Source organism: Gorilla gorilla, chromosome 9 (genome assembly GCF_029281585.2).
Source record: "Gorilla gorilla gorilla isolate KB3781 chromosome 9, NHGRI_mGorGor1-v2.1_pri, whole genome shotgun sequence".
NCBI lineage: Eukaryota > Metazoa > Chordata > Mammalia > Primates > Hominidae > Gorilla > Gorilla gorilla.
The window spans coordinates 128,149,382-128,175,166 of record NC_073233.2 but is presented as its reverse complement, the minus strand read 5'-3'; the positions used below and the strand labels follow the sequence as shown (position 1 = coordinate 128,175,166).

Genomic DNA, 25,785 nt, shown 5'->3' with positions numbered 1-25,785 from the left:
GTGAGCCTACACTTTCCACCCGCTTTTACCCTCTTCCCTTCTACCACTAGCCTTCTAGGTCCCCAGCTGGGGCCACTGTGGTTGTCAGTCAGGGTTTCTGCAGGAAAACAGAACCAACTTAACTCGGAGTGCCTCTAACAAAGGTGTTATTGACAGAGATGCCAGCAGGCTTAAGGGAACCAGCACCCAGAGAGGGGCTGCACAGAGAAGCGAGGGCAGAAGAGGCAACAGGAGGAGACAGTGGTATGGGAGCCCCGGAAGATCTGGAGCCTTGGAGGAATGAAGCCAGTGCCACATGTGTGGTGCTGAGGCAGCCAGCAGGGAACTGACACCCCACTGCTGTCCTGTGCTCCCACCTGCAGTGCTTCTCATCGGCTGAAGCCAGACGGTGAGGAATCCCAGGTGACGGCAGAGGAGGGTGGAGGGGAACAACCATCTCAGCTGTCACCTGGCTACAGCCAATAGCTGATACTGAGAATAAGCCCTGGAATGCTGTCATGTTTCTCACTGGTCAAACAGCAAACAGTTTATGACAATACCAAGTGATGGCAGGCATGATGATTCATTTTATGTGCCAATTTGGCCAGGCTCTCATACCCAGCTGTTTTGTCAAACATTAGCCTAGACGTTGCTGTGAAGGTATTTTATAGACGTGACTACCTTTATAATCAGTTGACTTTAAGTAAAAGATCACCCCAGTATTGCGGGTGGTCCTCATCCAATCAGTTGAAGGCCTAAAGAGCGAAAATGGAGGTTTCCTGAAGAAGACATTCTGCCTTAAGACCGTAACACAAGAGTCCCGCCTGAGCTTCCAGCCTGCTGCCCTGCCCTACAAATTTCAGACTCCCGGCTGGCCACAACATTAAGTTTTGCCTCAGCTGCCAGACTGCTAGTTTGTTAGGATTTTGGGCTTGCCAGACCCCAAAATCCAGCAAGCTAATTCCTTAAAATAAATCTTTCTCTATGTGTGTATCTTACTGGTTCTGTTTCTCTGGAGAGCCCTGGCTGATACCACAGGAATATGAGAGAACGGGAACTTTCAGACACTGCTAGTTGTGTGTAAACTGGAACAGCCCCATCTGTAGGGTGATCTGACAGCATCTACAATGTTCACGCCTGTGACACAGACATTCCAGTTGCCTGTTTTTTCTTTTCTTTTTTGGAGATTGAGTCTCACTCCATCACCCAGGCTGAAGTGCAGTGGTGCGATCTTGGCTCACTGCAGCTTCCGCCTCCCGGATTCAAGCGATTCTCCTGCCTCAGCCTCTCAAGTAGCTGGGATTACAGGCGCCCATCACCACACCGGCTAATTTTTGTATTTTTAGTAGAGAGGGGTTTTCGCCATGTTGGTCAGGCTGGTCTTGAACTTCTGACCTCAGGTGATCTGCCCGCCTCGGCTTCCCAAAGTGCTGGGATTAGAGTCAGTTGCCTGTTTTTTCTATTCCTGCCTACAACCTGGCTTGTAAGAGCAAGTCACAGTAAACAATTCGATTTTCCATCAGTAGCCAAATGGCCAATAGACCATTTGGGAGAATATTAGGCGATTAGACATGGAATGCCAGTGTTGGGGAAGACCTTGGAGATAACCCAGTGAGACCCTCTCTCTTATGGGATGTGTGTGACCCACACAAGGTCACACAGAGCTGGGCCCCAGCGGGTGCCCATGCTCCTCAGATACAATGCTGGCATCAAGCCTTTGGTTCTCGAGAGTGGCACTTGCCCTCCTTTTTGCCGGAGTCCTTGTCCCCTCATCCACCAGAGCCAGGTCCAATAAAGACCCTGGGGCAGAGGTCCTCCAGCTGTGGCCCACAGTTCCCCCACTGAAGGCCTCCCTTGGCTAACAAGCCTGAAGGGAGAGATGCCTGAAGAAAACCCACAGGAAGTCCACAGTGAGGTCCAGCCCAGCCCGGGTGAGGTTGCCCAGGGAACCAGGCACAACTCATCCTCCTGGCTTGCAGCAGCACCAGTCAGGGCTGGGTTTCTGGCCTCCCCGAGGGTGCTTTGCTTACCCTGGCAAAGGGAAATCAGGCAGTTCTTCCTGCCAATTCTGGTCCCAGGAATCTTTGGACACCGTCCCCACCACCCCCTGCCCACATGTTCAGTGATTGCTACTACAGAGACTGGCCCAGCAGGTGCTCTACACTCCACACTCCTCCCCGTCCCACCGAAGCCTAGGTCCCCTCCTGTGGGTGAGCTGTGCTCTCGGAAGTTCTGGCTGGCCAACCTCATAAAGCACTTTGGGTTGGGAGGGGGTGTGGAGTAAGAAGGACAGGGGTTGGATCTCAGTTCTGTTCTAACAAGATGCCTGGACTTGAACTTGGGCTGGTCACACAATTTTATAAGGGAGCCACATCTATAAAATGTTACAGAGTCACTACAAGGAGCCAATGGCCAATTTATATGAAGGCACATTGTAAACCCTAAAGTCCGCAGAGAAATAAGTACTGATATTACCACTCCCAAGTGTTTTACACGGCCACAAAAGCCTCCTGCGATAGGGAAGTCTTATCTCAGTGTTTGCCAAACAGCTGACCACCTACACCTATTTCAACAAGCTCCTAAGTGATTCTGATGCACACTAAAATTTGCTTTTCAGCAAAGAAGTGACTGTCACGGCAGGATTTCAGGTGCTGTGACAGTGGGGCTAAGGCGGTTGGGCGAGTGCTTTGGAATGGTGGACTCGAGCCCTTGGATGTGGCCCTGTGGGAGGTGCCTACTTTGCAGAGTGTTAAGGTCAGCCCAAAGTCTCAGGGATTCTTCTCATCACCATCCCCTGAGACTAAGAAGGAGCCCAAGGCAGCTGCTGTCTGTAGTGATGGTGTCCAGAGCCCCCTCAGGGCAGGGGCCAGACAAGCTAGGAGGTGCTAGTCAAGGAAGGTCAGAAAAACACTCCAAGTCTTGAAAACATTGCTTTTTAAAAAAGCATTATTTTTGGTGACTTGGAAAACATACTGATTTGGGGACTCCCCTTCCATCAGAAAAGGCACACAGGAGGTAGCAGGTGCCTTCTCCAAGTATCCCTCGCCCACCTGGAGCAATGGCTGGGGCTTGGGATGGAGGCCCTGGCAGAAAGGGAAGGAGAAAAAGCACTGGGGGGTGACTGATGGGACAGCTCCCTCCCCATCCCCCAGCAAGGCTGAGCTGGTCCTTGAAAACAGGTTCAGAAGGGAGGTGTGCCCACCTGAAAAGGTTATCTCCCCGCTGACCCTCAGCTCAGCCAAGGCCAAGCAAGCCCAGCTCCCTCAACCCTCTGGCCTGCATGAGTTCAAGGGGCAGCTGCAGCCTGTTCTGGGAGTTCTGGGAGCAGAGTAAAGGGGACCTCCCTGCAAACCCCTTCCCTCGCCAAGGCATTCAAGGAAGGATCTGACTGTCCCCATCTCTTCCTTGAGAAAGTTGGGTCACCTGGGGAACCCATGAGACTCTTCCAACCCCTAAAACACTCCTGCCTCCACCTTGCCAAATCGTTACCATCTTCCAGCCTCAACCCACACCCCAACTCTTCCAGAAAGCCTTTCCCAATACATGCAGCCTGCACATCCCTCGCTCTGGAACCATCCAGAACCCTGCCCGGCACTTCCTATTACAGCCTCTTCATGTTGAAAGATACTTTGGAAGCGAAGAGCCTTCCAGATATCTGATTTCATTGAGTCAGGCTTATAGCTGCAGGAATGTCTGCTTTTTTCACTAATAGTAATGATACTAAGAATGGCTAACAGCACTATGTGCTAGATGCTTGACATGCAAGAATTCACTTCGGTCTCTTAAGTAAGCTCATTTTATAGCTAAGGGAGTGGAGGCACAGAGAGGTCAAGCAACTTGACCCATGGCTGCACAGCAGGTAAGTAGCCGAGCCCAGATCTGAAGCGGGGTTCCAATCTCCACCCCATCTCTTGCCTTCGCGCTGGCTATTTCTGACTGGCTTACTACGGTTGCAGCTATGTCTGTCTCATTGTCTTGGGTGCAGAAGTTTTATCTCATCCTTCCCTAGTAACATCTTCCTTCTCCTCCTTCCTTCCTCAAATGGCTGAGCACACAGTAGGTGCTTTCGAAGTTCTTGTTCCAAGATAGGCCACTGCTAGGGTGTGGGGACACTTCTGACACCAGGTGGCAGCATTGGCCAAAAGTTTTCTCCAAACTCTGGGTCTCATTAGTCAAGTAAAAACTTAAAACGTTTATTTCTGGTAGAAATGATAAATACTTTGCATTAAAAATCTGGAATTCAAGTTTTCCTCGTACTTCATGCTCCCTCCCTGCCCCAGAACCTTACAAAAATATTTCTGTGTAGAGAGGGAAAGAGCTGGTGCCTGCTCTGGAGGCAACGTCCAGGTCCGGGAAAGGCACTCGTGGTCTGTGATCTGTCTCAGTGATGGGAGGTCTCCACTCGCCCCACAGGGAGCCTCGGGGCCAGAGATGAGAATATGCTGTAATCCAGTACAGGGGCTGCGTCGTGGGTCCCCAACAGCTCCTTCTTTGGGGATAGTGAGCCCCTTGTTGGGGAGTAGGAAGGGACTGAGGGGCCAGCTCCTTCCAGATGTGTGCATGGGGAGGGGAGTTGTGTCTGGGGAGGTGGGTGTCCAGGTATAGACTCCTTTTAGGGTCTACACGTTTAAGGAGTTCAACAGAACAACCAGAGGCCATCATGTTTTGGCAGCTTGCAAGTGAACACTCCAGGGGAGATGCAGGAGGGAGGGGTGTAGATCTGGGGAGCCCCTCTCTCCCTCTCTGCCCGCAAGGAAGGCACAGGGTGGGAATGGGGGTGCCTTCGTGAGACCCCCTGCCATGCCACACCCCCTTCACAGTCATGTGAGATGGGGCCAGAGGGGCCCAGGCTCTAGGGCCAGGGGAGTGGGGAGGGAGGGAAATAAGGCCTCAGGTGGGGGTTGCCACCCCCTCTAGTGGCTGGTGAAGAGCAGTGGGCCCAGAGCAGCCACCCGCCAGGTTGCTCCCACCCTAGCCTGGGTAGGGATCCTCATCCCAGAGACACAGCTGCCTCTGGGGCACGTAGAAGTCGAAGCTGTAGCTCTTCTGGCAGCTGCGGATGCCACACTTGTAGGGCATGGGCCGGTCGCGGCTGTGGCAGTACTTGAGCATGCAGGGGTACCAGGCCAGGCTCAGGCCATAGCGGCAGACGCAGGGCTTCCCGCGGTCCCCCACCTGCCCGCAGCGAGGCAGCTCCGCCTGCTCTGAGGCCTTGGGCAGAGCCTCGAACACAGAAGTGTCCACACCTGGGAGAGAGAGGCAAGGATCAGGGAGAGAGGGAGGGAGGGAGGGAGGGAAGGAGCTCCCCTAGTCAGAGGCCGCTGCCATTCCCCACTTGGTCTCCTCTGTCATCCCACAGGCATTTACAGACACCTCCATTTCCAAGCTTGCCATGGGACACAGAGGTAAGACCTGGTTACTAGGCTCCTCCTTGCTGGGCTGGTGGGAGAAACAGATTAAATAGGAATCACCCTCCTCTATGGCATCAACTGTGTGCTACGGGCTGTACTTACAGTACCTCCATCAGTCACCCCATGGGCTAAGTATCGTCATCCCTGTTTTAGTGATGAGAACATCGACCCAGAGTTTAATGATCTGGCCAAGGTTTCAAGGCCTCCACTCGACCACACTGCCACCCAATGCTTTAAAAAATCACCATACTGGAGTGTGCTGAGATAGAGGCATGGGGAGACAAGGTTGGAAGTCAAGGAAGGCTTCTTAAAAAAGGTGACATCTGGCCAGGCACAGTGGCTCATGCCTGTAATCCCACTTCAGGAGTCTGAGGCAGGTGGATCACCTGAGGCCAGGAGTTTGAGACCAGCCTGGCCAACATGGTGAAACCTTGTTTCTACTAAAAGCACAAAAATTAGCTGGGCACAGTGGCGGGCACCTATAATCTCAGCTATCCTGGAGGCTGAGGCAGGAGAATTGCTGGAACCCTGGTGGGGGAGGTTGCAGTGAGCCGAGATCGTGCCATTGCACTCCAGCCTGGGGGACAACAGTGAGACTTTATCTCAAAAAAAAAAAAAGGGACATCTGAGTAGGGCTAGGCAGAGAAGGGCCAGCAAAGCACACCCACAGAGGGGCAGGTCAGGTCAGGGTGGCCAGGGCTTGGATCAAATGGGAAAGTGTGCATATTGGGGCACTGGAGGAGACGGAAGATACCAGCCTGATTAGGCTCAGGGGCTGTAGGGGAGGGGCCAGCTTCTGGAGGACGCTTATATCAAGCTTGCAGCATAGTCTGGGCTGCAGGCCATGGGGGAGGGTGTATGTGTGTGGGGGGCAAGACCACAGCTTGGTTGGGTATTTCTAAATCTGGGCCTGCCCTGGGAGGAGCAGGCATTTCACCAGTGCTCAGCTGGCTGGCAGAAGGCACAGGGGCTCAGAGTTGGAATGGCGCCATTTCCCTCTCCCCTCCACACAGGGGACCTGAGGGCAGTCCTGGGAAAGGTACCCAGAGAGGGGTCAGTGCTGAAGTCACAGAGGTCAGGAAGGCAGGGACCATGCAGTATGGAGAGGAGCTTCCAAGGATCTTGGGGCAGAGATGCCGGCACCAGGGAGGGCCTGAAGCTGATATCTGAAAGGTGTCAGTGGAGGGGGGCAGGGTGTCCTTGTGCCCCACACCCATGACAGAAGGCCCCATCTCTGTGTCCTCACTAAGGGCAGGGACAAGGGGAAGTACCTGGGAATCTCCCTCCACAGGGCCTAGCAGAGTCTGTGTGCCCTGCCTGGAGCAGGGCCCTTTCCTCTGGCTGAATCTTCTCACTGAATAATCACACAGGCGCCATTTCCTCCAGGAAGCCTTCCCAGACCAACTGTAGCCTGGTTTGGGGGTCCCTCCCTGAACGCCTGTAGCTATCATGGTATTCTATCACACTTAACTCTGTGCAGATCTACCCTGCTGGGGGACAGGAACTGAGTGTCTACATCTCTGATTCCTGCGCCAGTACATCTCTGTAGGTGTTCAGTAAATGTCTCCTGAACAAAGGAAAGGCTAATGATGAGACTTGGCTAATGATGAGACTCAACTAATGATGCCCCTGCCCTCCTCCACTGCTCTGTGCTGTCTCCCTGTCCCCTTCCCTCCGCCCAGCAGCGGGCAGTGCCTAGCTCCCAGCTGACCTTGCTCCAGCCAGAACCGGACATCCTCCTGGCGGGTGTAGATGGCATCCACGGCCTCGGCACACACGTTGTGGAGATGGGGGCTCAGCAGGGCCCCCTGGCTGAAGTTGACAGCGACATCCATGTGCAGATGCTCCGGACCCCGAACCTCCTCCGCCTGCCGCACTGCCCGGGGATTTTTCTGTGTGTGGGAGAGAAGTCACTCCTACCTGGCTTCAGAATGCTCCCTGTCCATCTTCCCCTGACCCTCCAGAGTCAGGCAAGCCCAGGCTGACTGCCTTTAGAACGCTCGGGCCATCTGCAGGGTGGCAGCCCCACCCCTCTCCAACTGGCAGTGAAGCTGATGCCTAGAGTACAGTCGAGCCTTTTCAGCCTCTATCCAGAATGGATGCTTCCCAAACTATGTGCTGGCCACTGGGCTGACCTCTGGGGCTTGATGGAGAATGCTGAGGTGTGGATGGGAGGTGGAGGTGGGTGGGCCAGGCAAGCTGTGCCAGGGCATATGACCTCTGGAATCACGTACTTTCCAACATCCAGGGAACCAAGTCCCTTTGGGAAAGCAGGCAAAGCGCAGGGGCGAGGAGGCCCCCAGGGCAGGCTCTGCTGGGCAGGCCAGGGAACTCAGATGAGGCTGGGGCAAGGCCCTGGGTCTAAGAAGACAGCAGGAGCAGGCCGGCAGCTTTGAGGGTCTTGAACACTTCACATATGTTTGCTCACTGAATTCCCCCATAACCCAGTTTCAATGAGAAAATTGTGGCTTTGAAGGTAACTTGTCCAATGTCACCCAACTAATGAGTGACGGAGGAGATGTGATGTCTGATCTGACCTCAGAGCCCAAGCCCCTAGCCTGTCACACACGGGGAGGTGCTGGAACCAGATGGGAGAAATCTGAGAGTTGGGGTTCAGTTAGTGATCTGCAGCTCTAGGGTCAGGTTTGGCCTGGGGCAAAATCAGGGGCTCAGGACTCTAGGGTGAATGGGGTACCAGGGATGAGGGCAGGTCAAGGGCAGTGGGTCCAGGAACAGCGTGAAGATGAGGAGCTGGGTGGGAGGCTAAGGTTGGGGAATCAGAGCTTAGAGCTAGGCTGGCTGCAGGGGTCGGGTCTGCAGGTCGGGATCTGGGCCGGGTCTGCGGGTCGGGATCTGGGCCGGGTCTGCGGGTCGGGATCTGGGCCGGGTCTGCGGGTCGGGATCTGGGCCGGGTCTGCGGGTCGGGATCTGGGCCGGGTCTGCTGCGGGTCAGGACCTGGGCCAGGCAGGCCTGGTGGGGCACTTACCTGCCGGAGCTTGGCCATGGCCTCACTGGGGATGATCTCATTGTGCTGCAGCTGGGTGACAAAGCAGAGGGCCTGGAACTGACTCTGCCCCTTCTCTAGCTCCCCCAGGATCAGGGCCCGGAAGATCTTCACATCCTGAAGAAGGGCAGGAGGATGGGAACAGCTGGAGGGTGTGGGACCTTCCCACTGGCCCACCGGGTGCTCAGCTTGGCCCCTGAACAGGATGCCTGGACACTGCCCGGCAACAGACACCTCCCTCCTGCTGGTCTAGGAATTTTTATCTTTTCCATTTAAACCCGTGACTTAAAAGAAAGAACACACCCCAAATGTTCCAAAGCCTCCTGGAAAATTGACAAAGTGAACCACTAGAGTTTTTCCCAGCTGATGATTCCTCTCGGCAGAACCCCTTAACGTCACCCTGATCAGGGTGGGTCAGGGCCTCTACAGGCACCTGATCAGGGCATCATGGAGGAGGGCTGGACTTTTCCAGTACCGATTCCAGAGTTCCTCTCTCTCTTTTTTTTTTTCTTTGTAGTTGTAATGGCTAGAAATCTTAGACATTCTTATTCAGTAGATTTGGGGAGAGGTCTCAAGATGCCCTTGGTGCTTCTGATTGGCCAGGCTCCTGGCCACCGACCTCTGAGTGAGTGGAGTGGTGGGGCCGGGAGGGGGTGAGGGCAGAGTGGGAGGCTGGCTGCAGCTGTTGCAGCCTTCCGGCCTGAGGGAGCTAGGATGCCTCGCCTCTTCCTTTCCCTCCCCACTTCCCCTTTCCCCCATGGGGTCGCTAATGGCATTGCCGCAGTCCAAGGGCTCCTTCCTGTTACTGACTCACTGTGTGAATGGGGGGTCTGCAGCAGGATGGAGGGAGTAGAGCTGTAGGGTGGGCTGGGGTCCCCTTCCCTATCCGGCTGCTGGAGCCCTGTGCTCTGCTCACCTGTACCGCTCACCACATGAGAAGGGGCCCCTTGCCTTCTTACCCATCTCTGTGACTTGATTAACTCTGCTCCCAGTGAGAAGTTAGTGGGTCCCAGTCAGAAGTGGTCTACATCTGTCAAGACCCCTCCTGTGGTGGAGGCACCCTGACCTCAGTGACCATTCTCTGCTGGGAACCCCTATGGCTCTGCACTGAGACTTAGAATGACAGCTCTGTGGATCATCTATTAATGCCCGGGCCCCAGCCCCCCCCCCCCCACCACACAGTCACTGAGTACTTGCTGTACACCCGCGAGAACAGAAGTGTCTCAGCAACAGGCTCTGAGTGGCCCCCTTGGAGTCCAATACATGCGGCAAGGGACTCACAGCTCCGCCCCGAAGCTGCAATGTATTAGTGAGTCCTCCAGGCTTTCCCCTAATTTCTCTGATGTGTAAAATGGGGATGATCCCAGTTATGTGACAGGGTTGTGGTGAGGACTAAGTAAGTTATCTGGAAGATTCTCACATGGGGTCAGCGCTAGCTGGGATTACTCTTGTAGGTGACCAGCAAGCATCGTAGGTAGTCTGCAACAAACGAGTGCATGTCATCTCATAAATGCCCATGTATTTCTGCAGTCCTTTAACTCTACAGAGTTTCTCTTACTTGCTTTTATTGTAAATGATCTCTGGAACGATGAGGTATGGAAGTATAGGGGGAGGTTTTCCAGAAAGGGAAACTGAGGCTCAGCTGTTGAGGAAGGTTCCATCAGGTTCCTTATGATCCCAGAGATTTGTGAAGAAGGTGAATCAGAGCTCAGCCACCCCCTGCTTCCTCTCAACAGGAAATCCCTTCTTGGTCATGATGCTGCAATCTCCTTGTCCTGCCAGCCTGGGCTATCTGATCTTCCCCTCACTCAGGTCGGCTGAGGAGAGATGGGAGGCTGCTCTGCCTGTAGCATATTCCATTCTGGGCTCAATTCCTGCCAGGTGAGACTTGATACCAGACTTCCCCTGCTAGAGCTTGAGCCAGGCCATGTCCCTGGCAGGATCCCCCAGGAAGGATCCAAAAACCACTTCCCTGGTATTTTCAGCTCTGACTCTTTGGAGAGAAGCCTATCTGGATATTCACAGCATCTTCTCCAATACCGCAGGTCCATGAAATATCCGGAAGTCTCAGGGCTGCTCAGGGGTCTCTTTGCTTGGTGACATCACCTGACTACCATTGGCAAGAGATGGTATTTGAACTTTCAGACCAGACTAGAGGATGAAAGAAATCTATTTGAGCTTTTTTCCTGCTTCTATATTAATAATGTCATCAATGACAATAACAAAATGCTGTCAAAATGGGAACTGACTGGGGGTGCAGGAAGGGAACGATAATTTCTCACTGAGAGGATTTCCTCTGTATCTCCTATTTGTATAGGAAAAAGAGTTACTGAAATTTGTAACTAGAAGAGAAAAAACATTGTTTCCATGGGTCAGAAGGATGTATGATCCTCTTTAAAACCCTCACAACAGGCGGTAGGAGCTATGATTGTTACCGAGCTTGGATTAGGTAACCTGATCAAGGTCATGGACTAAGAGGAAACATAGCCAGGATCTTAACCCAGACAGTCTGACTTCAAAGCCTGAGCTCTCTTAACCAGAATCCATAATTGCCTCCTGGATCAGCTAGTCTCATCTCCTTGATGCTCAGCTAAAGAAGCTGGAACTCAGGCACACAGAGGTTGTGCGGTCTGCCCTTGATGCCTGAGCTGGCCAGCAGCAGAGGTGGGATTAGGACCCGCTCCCCACCATGCCCATCTGGTGGCAGCCTGCCTTAAGTCAGCACACCTGCCTTGGAATGTGGCGGCTCTGGCTCATGGTTCCTGCAACTACCAAACAGCATGACACAAATAAGAGGAGAAGAGGAGGCAGGAATACCCTTCTAGCCCGCCTGCTTGCCCTGCCAGGACTTCTTTTTTTGTTTTTTTGTTTTTTTTTTGAGACAGAGTCTCGCTCTGTCACCAGGGTGGAGTGCAATGGCGCGATCTCGGCTCACTGCAACCTCCACCTCCCGGGTTCAAGCGATTCTCCTGCCTCAGCCTCCTGAGTAGCTGGGACTACAGGCATGGGCCACCAGGCCCAGCTAATTTTTGTATTTTTAGTAGAGATAGGGTTTCTCCATGTTGGCCAGGATGGTCTTGATCTCCTAAGCTTGTGATCTGCCCGCCTCAGCCTCCCAAAGTGTTGGGATTACAGGCGTGAGCCACTGCACCCGGCCTCTGCCAGGACTTTTTAAACTGCAAATTCTCCAGTCTCTCCTTTGTGTGCGTGTTTTTTTTTTTTGTTTTTTGTTTTTCTTGGAGACCGAGTCTCATTCCGTCACCCAGGCTGGAGTGCAGTGGTGCAATCTCGGCTCACTGCAACTTCCGCCTCCCAGGCTCAAGCAGTTCTCCGGCCTCAGCCACTGGAGTAGCTGGGATTACAGGCATGTGCCACCATGCCCGGCTAATTTTTGTATTTTGTAAAGACAGGGTTTCACCAGGTTGCCCCGGCTGGTATCGAACTCCTGACCTCAGGTGATCCGCCTGCCTTGGCCTCCCAAAGTGCTGGGATTACAGGCGTGAGCCACTGCGCCCGGCCCTTTCGTCCTATTTCCCCAGAAAAGCACATTCCACTTGCTGATCCCTGAGAAAGAGCGGGCAGCCCTACTTTCTGGGTCTATTTGGTAACAGGACTCCATCATCCTGACCAGTGTCCCTCCCGCTTTCCACTCCTTGCACCTCAGACTCCCTGGCAAGGTTCTGGGGCCCCCTCTTCTTCCAACCTTCACAGGGAAGGGTCAAAGTCCCCTCAGATGCTAAGCCCAGGCCAGATGGAAGCCTGGCTCCCAGCCTTCCTCCTTGCCCAGGAATCTGTTGGGATGACGTACTTCATGTGGCCTAACACCTAAAGCAGATGCTTAGCTGGGGAAGAGCCTACAACAGGGACTGCAGGCAGGCTCCTGAGGCTCAGGACCCAGGATAGGGCCCCCAAGACGGGAGGTTGTTATAAGGCTCCTTCTCCCACAAGCTTCCAGGAACCTCCAGCCTACCTGGAAGAACTGGAGCATACCACATCCAGGGCCAGGATCTGGGCCACGCAGAGGGTGTGGCAAGTACCCCGGGGAAATAGTGTTTGCTAGGGTCCTCGTCTGTAGTTTTAAGTAAGGAGTAGGTAGGCTCTAGGATAGCACAGAATTTAAGAACAAAGGCTCTGGAGCCAGTGTTACCCATGTTCAGATCCTGACTTTGCCTCTGCTGACCACATAACCTTGAGGGGATTTACTTAACCTCTCTGTACCGTAGTTTCCACATTGGCAAGCTGAATAAAACGATAGTATCTACCTCAAGGGACTGTTGCAGGGAATAAATGAGTGAAAGGTTTCAGAACACAGTGGGCTGAACTTTCAGTTTCTCTCTTGTGGCTGCAATTCCTGGCTCTATGTCTGCCTTGCTCCAGCTGAAATCTACTCCACTCCTGAAGACCCAGGAGTTGAGATTTTTCTCTTCTAGATGTACCTACAGCCTAGACAGGTCAGGTGACTCCTCTGGGGCTTGCAAGTAATCAGCCAATCAGTGGGAGAGCACTGATTAGCAGGACATGGGGCAGGGCCTTCACAAACACCTGGGCAGGGGAGTGGCCTTGGCCAAGACACAGATTCCTGTTTTCCAGGGGATGGTGGAGGAGGCTGACTTCTGACAACTCAAGTCAGCAAACAATAGGCCTAGGATTGAGGTTTACTCCAAGTGCAATGGAGGTAAAGGGTGGATGAGGGAGTGCTTGTTGTCCCCTTAAGGTTGGGGCTGGGGGTGGCATGAGGGAGGGAAGACTTCGCACAGTGAGGGACTCCTCATTGGCCCTTGACAGTTAAAGGATGGAGGGCTTTCCAGCAATGAGGCGTTTACAGAAGACAGCCAGGCGTGAGTCTCCCAATGCCCCCACCCAATCATCCCTCCATGCTACTATCACCCGAGTGGCCGAATGCCCTTCAAGGGCTCCCTTTGTCCTCACCAGAAAGCCTAACCCCAGAGCCTGGCATCCCAGGTCCCTGCTCACAGCAACTGTTGCACTTCCCATGCACTGAACCGGAGAGCTTGTAGTTCCCAGAATGAGCGATGCTGTGTCACCCCTAGGCCTTTCCGTGAGCAGGTTCCTCTGCCGGGATGCCCTGTGCTCAGCTGTCTACAACTGTCTCAACTGTGCCTTGTGTACAGGGCACAGCTCACGAACGACCCTCCTCTGACTGCCCTCCCAGTGCTGCCCTCACCAGCCCTTCTGCAGAGTTGGCCAATCTCAGTCGCTGCCTCTAGAGCACAAATCCCACTGTCTACTCCCACTGTGTTTGTGCTGACCTCTTTACTTGTCTTTCTTTCCAGACTCAACTTCTTGAGCCGGGAAAAGTGGCTTGCTTGAAGTGCATCCCTGCCCCCTGGAACACAGCAGGTGCTCAATAAACATCTGATAAGGAATACATGAAGGGTGAATGAACAACAGCATGGAAGAGTTCTCTGAGAAAAGTGGTGGGAATGTACTAGGGGAGGAGGGAAGGGTCGTGAGTGCTGATGAGGCTGGCAAGGGGCCAGGACACAAGCAGGATGCAGGGTCTGAACCAGGCTGAGGAGTGGGAGGCTTCCTCTTGTGCCTCTCTGGAAGTCATTGGTGGGTTTGAGCCTGGGGTGACATGAGGGACCTGTGGTTTGGAGCTGAATCAGACTCCGCCTGAGGTTGTGAGAGTGCCTTGGATCTCAATGCCCCAGTCAGATGGTCTCTGTCCTCATGGAGCACCTTCTGCCCAGGCAGTAAGTCATCCAGGCCCTCTGTGACCTGCCTCTGGCTCAAGAGCAGCGACTCCAGCCTATTCACATGGTGACCCTGGGGTCTGTCGCACAGGTGGGGCTCAATGCTTAGTAGCTGGAGGAACGAATGAATGCTCTAGGGCCTCCATCAACCCACTGGCCTCCAATGTGCAGACACTCTTTCTTCCCGGCCTTGCCTGTGGCTGGGCTCCTGCAGGCTGGTAGTGCTACAGCTGCTATTTTGGCGTCTAGAAGGTTTAGGGGATCATCTAGTTCATGGCCCAGTGAGGTTCCAGCAGGGAAGTAACCTTCATGAGTCACACAGTGGCAGAGCCAGGGCCAGAAGCCTAGACCTCCTGACTCTGAGTCCAGTGATCTTCATGCTTGTCCTGGCTCCCCTCTGTAGCCCTTGTCCAGATACTCAATTCCTCCCTGTGCCCATCCCAGCCATGCTGTCTGACTGGGATCCACCTGTGTCTCCAGAGGGAAGGCTGCTCTGGTTCAGCCGCACTGGGGGAATGCACTGAGAGATGGCAGAGCACCCCTGGGCAGACATCCTGTGCTCAGCACTGAGGGTGGGGAGGGAGCCCCTGGATCCCAGGGGATAGCGGGGCTGTCACACCAGCCCTGACTGGCTTCCAGACTCAGATAACACTGGGAAGAATGAAACAGGCTGTTTTGCCACGGCCTCAGCCGCTGTTCCTGGGGGTTTATGTTACTCACGGCCGAGCCTAATCTGAACTGATGCACAGGCTCACACGGCTTCCCCATTCGTGCACACCGTCCTCTTTCACAGACAAGCTGGGTCTCAGTCTCCTTCCCGTAAGGTCTCCCAGTGGCTCCTGTTCCACATTCCCATTCCCTCCACAGGGGCGCATCTGGGCCTGTCTCCTCCCTCAGTCTCCCTGTTCCCGGCAGAGGCGGCTCCCCACCCTCTCATCACACCCCTCTCCGCAGTCCGCACGCCCACCCCCCTGTGAATTCCCCATCTCATGCCCAGCGTCAGGGCACACCCCGCATCACCCTCCTCACTTGCTCGATTCTCCTCACACACCTCCTCCCGACGCCACTTCTTATAACATGTGTACACACACACACACGTGTACATGCGTGCATGCACAGGCACACACTCTTACCACATGTCATCACCTTGCTGCAGCCTGCCCGGTCTCCTCTGGCACCCTGCCTTCCCATCACGGTCCCTAGCTGGCCCCACTCTCCAGGCGCTCTTCCTCAGCCCCTCCCCAGAAAGCCCTGGGGTTTAGGGGGAGGCCCGCCTGCAGGAGAATGGAAAGCAAAGGGGGCCAGGGCAGCAGACTGCCCCTTCCCTCCACACCCTGCTTCCAGCCACCACTGTCTAGTGCTGGTCACAGCCCAGGCTGCAGGTCATCGCTCTAGGGCCACACAAGCCACTTGGCCCCCTCCCATTCTTCCAGCCCCCTTGCTCCTGGACAGCTGGCGCTCTCTCCTGGGAGTGTCCTCTGCCATCTTGGTCTCCTTCCTGTCACACCAGAGAGCATGATTCTGGGGCCCAGGCTGAGCCAATCTAAATATTTATTCCTCTGCTCCTGGCTGGGGCTGCTTTATGGCTAGAGAAGGGGCTGGCTTCACTGGGCTGGGGAGGGGAGAGGGGATTTAGCCTGCAGAGCAAGCCAGGAAGCAGTGCCTTCCTAGCCCCACGGCAAAGCTGGAAGCACCCTGGCTGCTCTGCCCAGGCTTCTCGAGCAGGAACGGGGTGGATGGATTCCACCCAAAGCCAGGCCACGCACATCCCGAGGCCAGTGCCCAGGGACCTAGGCCGCCCCATGATGAGATGCCAGCATCCCCTCAGGGCTAGGCCTGGACAGAGGCTGCTTGTCTTGGGGCATTAGCACAACCACTCACCCAGAGCAGTGCTCCTGTCCCCAGCCCCTCCCCAGAGCAGTGCTCCTGCCCCCAGCCTCTCCCCAGAGCAGTGCTCCTGCCCCCAGCCCCTCCCCAGAGCAGTACTCCTGCCCCAGCCCCTCCCCAGAGCAGTGCTCCTGCCCCCCAGCCCCTCCCCAGAGCAGTGCTCCTGCCCCAGCCCCTCCCCAGAGCAGTGCTCCTGCCCCCAGCCCCTCTCCAGAGCAGTGCTCCTGCCCCCAGCCCCTCCCCAGAGCAGTGCTCCTGCCCCCAGCCCCTCCCCAGAGCAGTGCTCCTGCCCCCAGCCCCTCCCCAGAGCAGTGCTCCTGCCCCCAGCCCCTCCCCAGAGCAGTGCTCCTGCCCCCAGCCCCTCCCCAGAGCAGTGCTCCTGCCCCCAGCCCCTCCCCAGAGCAGTGCTCCTGCCCCCAGCCCCTCCCCAGAGCAGTGCTCCTGCCCCCAGCCCTTCCCCAGAGCAGTGCTCCTGCCCCCAGCCCCTCCCCAGAGCAGTGTTCCTGCTCCCAGCCCCTCCCCAGAGCAGTGCTCTGTCAGCCGAATCCCAAAGGTCACCACTGTCCTGACTGCTGCAGGAACAATGTGAGGCTTTATGTGGATCAACTGCGCCCCACTGTGCCGCTGACTCAGTGCTCCTAAGCCGGGTCTCCATGCTTCCCTCTCACCCGCACTCCCAGCCCTGATGCCTCCCTTGCTCCCTGCCCTTTATCTGAATCCCTAGTGGCAGCCACTTCAACACTTGCCAACTTCAAGGATGTTAGCTCCTCATGATGCTTTGGTCCCTACAGCAGAAAAGCAGCAGCTGCAGCAACACGCTTAACAGTGGGGTAGACGGACCTCCTGGCCTGCGGGCACTGGCACCTCGCTCCTCACATGCCCATGCGGGCCTCTGTTCTGCGAAGGGCCTCTTAGTCACTGCGCACACTGAGCCCTGAGCATCATACTGTTGTCTCTGGTGTACCGGCAAGGAGCCTGGGGCTCAGAGAGGTTAAGTGACTTGCCAAGTCACACAGTGGGTAAGTGGCAGGAAAAAACGTACATAGTGATTGCTCACTAGTGTCTGTGAGATATTTTCTTTTCTTTTTTTTTGAGATGGAGTCTCACTCTGTTGCCCAGGCTGGAGTGCAACGGCGTGATCTCGGCTCACTGCAACCTCTGCCTCCCTGGTTCAAGTGATTCTCCCGCCTCAGCCTCCAGAGTAGCTGAAATTATAGGCACACACCACCATGCCTGGCTAATTTTTGTATTTTTAGTAGGGACAGGGTTTCACCATGTTGATCAGGCTGGTCTCAAACTCCTGGCCTCAAGTAATCCGCCTGCCTTGGCCTCCCAAAATGCTGGGATTATAGGCATGAGCCACCACACCTGGCCTTGGTGAGATATTTTCCAAACTCATCCCCCTCACCCAGCTCCCCAAGAGGCCATGCAGGGGAGAGAGGAGTTGCAGGCATGGCCAAGCAGCCAACACTCCATCCACTGGAGGTAAGAGCGTAGGGGAAGTGGTCCAGCCCACGTCTGTACAAACGAGGGTCTCTGTGGATTTGTTCCTCTGCACCAAAGTTTTTTCCAGCCTCCTTCTCCCCTCCACCTCCCTCCCCAGGGTTCTTTAGCCTACTGGAAGGAGCCCACTCATGGTACCATGGCAGACAGGCAGTCAGGATATACTGGAAGGAACCCTGGGCCCTAATCTGGGATCATCAGCTGCTTGATCTTCTCAGCCTCACTTGAGAGCTCCAGGCCTCAGCCTGCACATCTACACAGAGAGGCACCATTTGCCTCCTGCTGTCTATGGCAGTGAGGATCAGATAAGCCCATGCGTGACATGAGGGACTGCTCAATGGGTGATCTCCAGACCCTATGCAATCCTCACTTCAAGGCTGGGCCCTCCGCCGGCGGAACAGGAGTCTGTCCTAAGTTTATCTCCACCACCTCTCTGTGCCTTGGGAAGCCTGGGAGGGAACTAACTCACTCTCCCCACCAGCTTCCCAGCAGGATCCTCCATTATCCCAGGTGGCAGTCTTCATGGCCTACCGGGATCTTTTGCTAGGACTCCACCTGGACATAGCATTCAGGGGTGGGAGATGCTGGCCAAGCTCCAGGAAGGGGGTCTGAACCCTCAGGCAGGGCTGCCCATCCTGATCTGAGGAGGAATTCCTCACACTCAGAGGAGGGACAGATATTAGACCCAGGAGCCCCATGTCAATGAGCCTGGTCATTCCATCTGGCGACTTCTTGTAAATACCTGTGAGGAAATGCTCTGAGCTCCAGAAAAGTCTGGGCCTCTCCCGAAAGCACCTCCACTGCCTTCTCCTCCCCAAGGAGACTTTCCATCCATCAGATGCCTCCACGCCAAATCTTAAGGGTGCTAACACAGACAGGGTAGGGGCAGACTGGGCCCTGAAAGCTTCTCGGTCCCACATCTATGTGCTGTGATATCTCCTGGGATACATGTTCTTAGGTGGCAACATGGACATTGCACATTCCACATCTTCACTGACTGCACCTCAAGGCTTCCCGTGTTGCTCCCCTACCCACAGACCAGGCCCCCTGGCACAGGGGCTCTAGCATTCTTTGGACTATCCCTTCCCCTGGCTCCCACTCACTCATCAGTGCCCAGGACAGGGCTCAAGCTTCCAACCTCTATGGGTCCTTGTCCCTTCGAAGTGGCCCTGAGCTGACCCACACAGCTGTACGGTTCCCCTTATCTTGCTTATTCTCTCCAAGGCTCCAGCTGTGGGCCTTCAGGATCCCCTCTTTCCACACTTTTGGAGTCTGTGTCTCCCTATCCTCCCTGATGCTGGGAGGGGAAAGGGACCCCCACCGCCCACCACCGTGATGCCATCACACATGACCTTCTTCATATCTGTCAGTATCACCCTCCCCATCCGGTCAGCCCCAAGGCAGGCAGCCTGGAGCGTGACTCATCCTCTTCCCAGCTTTTGGCCACTCGGACTAGGGGACAGAGGTGAAAGAGAAATTGGCAAGAATACCAGCTTCCAGGAGGTAGACCAGAAGGGCTGTCAAACAGCCAGTTTAGGGAGAGGGGATGGTGACACACCTATGATTAGATATGCCAGTGATTATGTACATCCAGGGCTGATTACACCCATAGGATGTGGAGTATAAAGGAGAGTGTTGCCCACCGAGGGCGCGCTGTGAATTAGTTTGTGTACTGAGGGCACACAGCATTAGGCCCGAAGTATATGTGCTGCTCAAAACACATTAGGATTAGTGTGGGTAAGATGACAGGTTTCAAATAGTGACTGAGTTTGGGCCCTACCCTCATTTAACCTGAGCTGGCTCCTTCTCCAGGTCCCCCCCTCCCCTAGAGCAACTGCACCAGTGGTTCCCAAACCTTGCTGCACATCGGAATCACCTGGGTTCTTTTGTCACCCAGACTGGAGTGCAGTGGCGCGATCCCGGCTCACTGCAACCTCTGCTTCCTGGATTCAAGCGATTCTCCTGCCTCAGCCTCCTGAGTGGCTGGGACTACAGGTGCATGCCACCATGCCCAGCTAATTTTTTTTTATTTTTTATTTTTTAGTAGAGACGGGGTTTCTCCATATTGGCCAGGCTGGTCTCGAACTGCTGACCTTGTGATCCGCCTGCCTCAGCCTCCCAAAGTGCTGGGATTACATCACCTGGGTTCTTTGAAAGAAAAAACAAAACCAAAACGACTGCTGCCTGACTCCCATCCTGAGATATTCTGATTTCACTGGTAGGGTGTGCAGCCCAAGCACTGGGAATTTTCAAAGCTCCCCAGGTGATTGTGAGGTGCGGCAAAGCTGGGAGCCACTGAGCTGTGGCATTCTTTCAGAGCTGTGGCTCAGTCAGCCTGATGGCCTTCACTCAGCCTCTGGGCAGGGCTTGCAGTAATGCATGATGGCCATTTGATAGCTCCAAGCTACTGAGTCTGCAAGCCTCACCTGGGCTCCAGGCTATGTGTCCTCCAGTGGGTTGACGACTGTGACTGCTTTGCTGCGTCAAGGTCCAGAGTGGTAGTGTGGGAAAGAGTTAGACTGTCAGAACTCTGACGCGGGTAGAGGCAAACAGGTGGGAAGGGCTGGAGAGAGGGGGCTGGATAGGGTTGGGAATCAAACAGAGGCCTTGGTCCCATCCCACCCAGGGAGGCTCACTGCTGCCCTGGGTGGACTGTCAGGACAAGGATGGCTGCTCCTGCTCTGAGGGGCTGGCCAGCAATTTTGGCACTTCAAGGAGAAGGTTACGATGAAGAGCTCAAGGCTCCTCCAGGCTCAGTACTGACTCTTCTGCATGACCTTGGGTCTGTTGTTCAATGTCTTTGAGTCCAAGTTTAGCAGAGAGGATCCTTGCGGAAATGCTGTGTGAGCCACAATTGCAAAGCTAACAGCTCCTATGTCTTGAGCCCTTAACACAGTATCTAATACAGAGTAAGGATGTCATAGGCACTACTAACCGTGGGATATGTGCTATTATTATCCCCATTTTATAGATGAAGAAATGAAGGTCTGGAGAGATCAAATAGCTTGCCCAGGGTGAACCTGCTAATAAGTGGTAAACCAAGTCTGTCTCATTCAGTCTAGACTGTTCTCCCCAACGTGATCAAATGGCAAACGAGGCTCTTCCCAAGTAGATTAGGACTTTTCCCAAATCACTGCAAATGAGTTTGGTACAAGAAACACAAAAAGCATGACTTCCCAGGCTGGAGTGCAGTAGTACAATTGCAGCTCAGTGCAGCCTCAGCTCCTGGGCTCAAGTGATTTTCCTGCCTCAGCCTCCTTGAATAGCTGGGACTACAAGGCACACACCAGCGTGCTCCACTAATTTTTAAATTTTTTGTAGAGACAGGGGTCTCGTTTGGCCTGAAGATTTCACATTCCTGGTTTCAAGCGATACGCCTGCCTCAGCCTCCCCAAATCCTGGGATTACGGATGTGAGCCACCACACCCAGCCGAAGTCTTTTTCTTATAGGAAAAATCATTCCTTCTAGACCGAACTTTGTTATGGAAATCTGACAAACACTATGAGGCATGAGGCCTTGAGAACTGAGAGGTGACCCACCCTAGAAGGATATGGACACAGAAGCTGCTGTGGCCAGTGCAGGCAGTGAGTGAGTGGCCTGGGTGAGGGTAAGGCTATTCTCCCCCACACTGCACTCTCCAACTCCACCCCGTCCTAGGCCAATGGAGAAGCCTGGAGTTAAAGGGACTTGGGAAAGCTGGTTTCCTTTCAGTGTCTTCCACTCCCAATTCCCTCCCTTGCTGATGAAATTGGAGATGCCAGAGGTGGGTATGAAATGGTAGCTTCTGGGTGAGAGGCTAACCTGAAAATCAGACTTTAGAAACCTGGTTGGAGGTCTGAACCACTGTAGAGATTCAAATGAGGTGCTCACAGTCTCCAAATGCATTTTCTAACTGGGCAGTCAGATGACCAGCATACCCTCACTCCAATCCCCAGCACCCCACCCCCGCCATCAGCCACTACTGCCATCACATCACAGCTACCTGGGCACTTCTTAGCCTCTCCCTTCAGATCACAGCAATAAAAACCTTCCAGCTGTAGCTAAAGGCTATAAAAGCTCAGCCCTACCCATTGCCTTTCACTGTCCTGGCCACAGCCAGGGAAGTCTCTCTGCAGGATTCTAGTGCAGCCACAAGATGACATCCAGTGGGCAGGGGGGTGGGAGCCTCACAGCCTGGCCTAAGGCTAACTTTCAAGGACAAAGGGCTTGGACAGAAGATTAGATCCCCGATTCCTGATGGATCCAGCCACTAACATAGATTTTTCAGGAACAGAACACACTTGATAAAATTCTCCTAGGGTTTAGGTGGGGAGGCAGGTGGGGAAGCCGACCCTATCAGCTTCCCTCTCTCTCAACCTGCATCTCAGAGACTAGCTTAGGCCTGCGGAGTAAGGATGGGCTACAAAGTCTTCCCATTTGTGAACGCTCACTACCCCACCCCCCATCTGCCTGCTTATGTCCAATGTCAGTGCCAACTCCGTGGCCCTGGGGCAATCAGCGGTCAAGCCTCACCCCCCAACCCCACCCACCTCTAGCGGTCAAGCCTAACCCCTCACCCCTGCTAACTATGGCAATCTGGCTGGGTCCCTAACTGACTTCCCAAACTCCGCCACCTCTCCTCTAAAGCGCCCTGTCTCTACGAGGGAGGAAAGACAGGCAGCTTCAGCAAGGGTCCCCGGGGCCCCGGGCTCCCCCAGCTATCTAATCTGCTTCACCCCTGCACTCCCCCAGGGACAGAGCCTCACAGGGCCTCTCTTTAGCTGGGGGAAGGAGACAGAACGCTCCTTTTGAATACCTAAGACTTACCCACCCTCTTTTCCTCCAGCTTTCCTGCTGCTGGGTCACTGTTAGTCACTCACCATCCAGGTCCATTTCCTGATAATCCCCCAGCCCCCTGGGTGCAAGGCCCTTCTTATTCCCTCCAACACAAACACACACACACCAAAAGCGGGCTGGTCTCTAACTCCCAAACCCTAATCTGGGACACACACACACACACACACACACACACACACCCAACGGGCTGGTCTCTTAACTCCCTAACCCTAATCTGGGCCAAAATAGGGGGGTTGGCTCGCTTCTCTGCCAGGCGGAGTGAAGGGCAGCACTTCTCCCAGAGGGAGGGGGCCTCAGCTGGGGTCTCTCTCCAGGATCCTCCTGCTGCAAGCGCCCCAGCCTTCCAGACCAAAGAGGAGACAGGGCTTCCCCCGGCTTGAGAGGGACCAGGGGCAACCAGCTCTCCCCAGAAAAGTGAAACAGAGGGAGAAGTGACAGAGGGACTCCAAAATGTCAGGGCTGGGAGGCCTCGCAGACCCCTCAGTGCCCTGTACAGGGGTGAGAAGCCAGGCCCATAGGAGGAAAGAGGCTTGCTTGCTCTAGATCACACAGGGAGAACCCACAGTGAGAGCCCACAGTGAGAACACTTCGCCTAGGACTTTCCCACTAGAGCACAGGGGAATGACTCCAAGAAGGGAGTCCAGTCGTTAGTAGGAGTTCTGGAGGAGGGTTAGCACCTGGGGGGCTCTGGGAGCGCTGGAGGAGGGAGTGAGAAAGGGCAGCAGAGGGGTTCTTTGGAGAGAATGAAGGGGTGGGCCCTGGGGAGTGGGCAAAGAGGTGTAGAGAAGAGCCCGGCGTGACCTTGGGCCAGCCGCGTCTCCCTCCTGGGCCCGTCTTTCCGTCTGCAGGCAAGAGGGCGCCGGGGATCCCGGGGGGCTCAGGCTTGAAGGTGCCACCCCGGCGAGTGAGGGCGCCTCACCTTCTTGAAGTCGGCGGTGAAGGAGACGAGGGTGCCGTCGGGCTTGCGCAGCTCGAGGCTGATGCTGTCGGCGTCGCTGTCCGCCTGCAGGCTCTCCTCGGTCACCTGGCCGTCCGGCAGCCGCACGCGGACCCGCAGCTCGGCCGGTGCACCCGTTCCCAGCAGCGGCGCGAGCAGCGGCAGCAGCGGCAGCAGCAGCAGCAGCGCAGGGCGCGCCAGGGGTACCCCGGGAAGGCGCATCCCCGGGGGCCGCTGCCGTCCGCGGCCCCGGCGCGCCGCGTGGGGGCGGGGAGAGGCGCAGGCAAACTTCGCCCAAAGTTGGGGGCTAGTTCGGGGCGCCCGGGAGCCGCTCCGCCGGTGGCCTTGGCCGCGGGGTCGCCCGCGAGGTGGCGCGGACGCACGTGGGTAGCGCTCAGCAGGGCGCCCCCGGCGGCCCCTAGGCGGAGACGGCGCTGCCCCGGCCCGGCTCCGCGGCCCCGGGCTCCAGCGCTGCGAGCCTGTGTTTTGCACTTTTCATTCAATCCCACCCCCCGTCACTTCCTTCAGAAAACAGAAACCACCAGGACCCGCCTTAAAGAGACCGCGCACCTCGCGGCCCTTAAAGGGCCCGCGGCTGCTCTCCGCGCTTCGGCGTTGGCCGGGCAGGGGGCGGGGAGAGGGGGCAGCGGCTCCGCGGCTTTGTGCGAGCGGCCTCCTCGACCTCCCTCCCGCCCGGCCGCGCGGAGTCAGCGACCCAGGCGGTGTCAGAAGTTTGCTCTCCCGGCAAATCCCTTCCTTCCAGCAGGGGCAGGACGGGTGACTCTTCCCCCGCCCTGCACCGCCAACCCCCCCCCCCCCCGGTTTTTTTTTGGCTTGCTTTTGTGCCACGTGGATGAAATAATCGGGCTTGGATTTTTAGGGGTTTTGTTTGGTCTTTCAGTTTCTCTGACAGCGAATTTCTAAAAAGCTTCTGCAAAATCAGACCTCGCTTCGCACTCTGCCTTTTCCCTGCCCCACATTGGGAGGGTGGATCGGTGGTTCTCGCCCAGCTTTGCCACGGCCAGGTGTTAGACCTTGATGGGTCAGGTCACCCATTGGGACGCGGCCCTCAGGTTTTGTGAGCCCCTGTGCCTCTTTCCTTTTCAGTCCTGCCTCCCGTGCTTCCCGCATTCACGGCCTTTCCTCAGTCCTGCCCACCACCGCAGACCCGGTTCTTTCTCTCTATTATAGACTATGAAAATCCAGGGAAATGAAATTCCAGGTCACTTGGGAGAATTTCCAGGGACTCGGGACCCTGGCGCTCCACGGCAGTGGCTTTCCCACAAGCCACAAGGAAACATGCGTGCCCTGCGGTGCACCCCAACAATGAGAAGGGTGAAGACCAGGAGATCTGGATTGCTGCCTCCTCTGATTAGTTGTGGAATTTAGGCACGTTTTAAAAATTCTTTGGGCTTAAGTGTCCCCGTGTGTATCGTGGAAGCTGCTCAGACCTACACTGTCCTGCCAGTCCCAGGCAAGGGAAAAAGCCCCAGGAAGATGCTCAAAACCAATTGTTCCCTGACTTCCATTTTCACTTCTGTTGGGACCTTGATTACTGATGGGTGAAAACTCCCTTCTCTGCAGCCTCCTTCCCTTCTAGGGCTTCCCCAGCACAGGGCCATGTGAACTGCAGGGTCCGGCTAGAATCGACCTCTTGCTATCAGCCAGGGGCCCTTCCCGCTACCCGCTCTTTGCTGCCTAGATTTAGGACTGAAGGGAATTTAAGAGACTACCAAGTCAGCCTTTTCCAAATTTGCCTTTCCTGAAGAATCAATCACCTGGATGCTTGTTAGAAAATAGATTCCCGAATCCCTAAACCCATGGAATCAGATTCTAGGGAAAAGAACTGAGGATTAGCATTTTTGACAAGGCCTACGTGATGCTCGACATAAGTGGTTGACAGCAGGTATTTGGCAGATGTTTAAGCATAGAGCGTCTGGGCAGGGCGCGGTGGCTCATGCCTGTAATCCTAGCACTTTGGGAGGCCGAGGCGGGCGGATTGCCTGAGCTCAGGAGTTCGAGACCAACCTGGGCAACAAGGTGAAATCCCGTCTCTACTAAAATACAAAAGAAATTAGCTGGGTGTGGCGGCGTGCGCCTGTAATCCCAGCTACTCGGGAGGGGAATTGCTTGAACCCAGGAGGCAGAAGTTGCAGCGAGCCAAAATTGCGCCACTGCACTCCAGCCTGGGTGACAGAGGAAGACTCCGTCTCTACAAAAAAAAAAAAAAAAGAAAGAAAAAATACATAGAGCATCTGAAACAAGCAGCATCCTTCCTGGAGAACCTGGCTCCTAAGGAGTTCATCTTCACAGCAGGGAGATAAGGCAGGCTGTTAGGGAATAACTGGATTAGCACAAGGATTGCTCCCCTAAGGACTCCCACTCTTAGCTGGCAACCGTTTAGACTAGAGATGCCCAGGGTCTTGAAATTGGCCTCCCGCCTGACAGGATGCTGGATCTCCATGCAGCCTTGAAGCTAGGTCTCCCACATGAGTCAGCCCACACAGTC

General features: G+C 55.2%; 1 protein-coding gene across 1 annotated transcript; it reads right to left on the bottom strand.

Moving 5' to 3' along the window:
• Positions 1-4,151: 4,151 nt before the first annotated feature.
• OAF (out at first homolog) lies at positions 4,152-24,056 on the bottom strand. Its single transcript, XM_004052287.5, has 4 exons — positions 23,259-24,056; positions 8,378-8,512; positions 7,102-7,282; positions 4,152-5,225 (listed from the first exon to the last, which is right to left on the bottom strand). The coding sequence occupies exons 1-4, from the start codon at positions 23,496-23,498 to the stop codon at positions 4,951-4,953; spliced, it is 831 nt and encodes a 276-aa protein (XP_004052335.1). The 5' UTR covers positions 23,499-24,056; the 3' UTR covers positions 4,152-4,950.
• Between the last annotated feature and the right edge of the window lie 1,729 nt (positions 24,057-25,785).

What these genes read in the sequence shown, in the direction of transcription:
- OAF (XM_004052287.5), bottom strand. Translation starts at nt 23,498, where the DNA reads ATGCGCCTTCCCGGGGTACCCCTGGCGCGCCCTGCGCTGCTGCTGCTG. An exon ending in CCATGGCCAAGCTCCGGCAG is followed by an intron (nt 7,283 to 8,377) that starts GTAAGTGCCCCA and finishes TCCCACACACAG; the next exon opens with AAAAATCCCCGGGCAGTGCG. An exon ending in CCGGTTCTGGCTGGAGCAAG is followed by an intron (nt 5,226 to 7,101) that starts GTCAGCTGGGAG and finishes TCTCTCTCCCAG; the next exon opens with GTGTGGACACTTCTGTGTTC.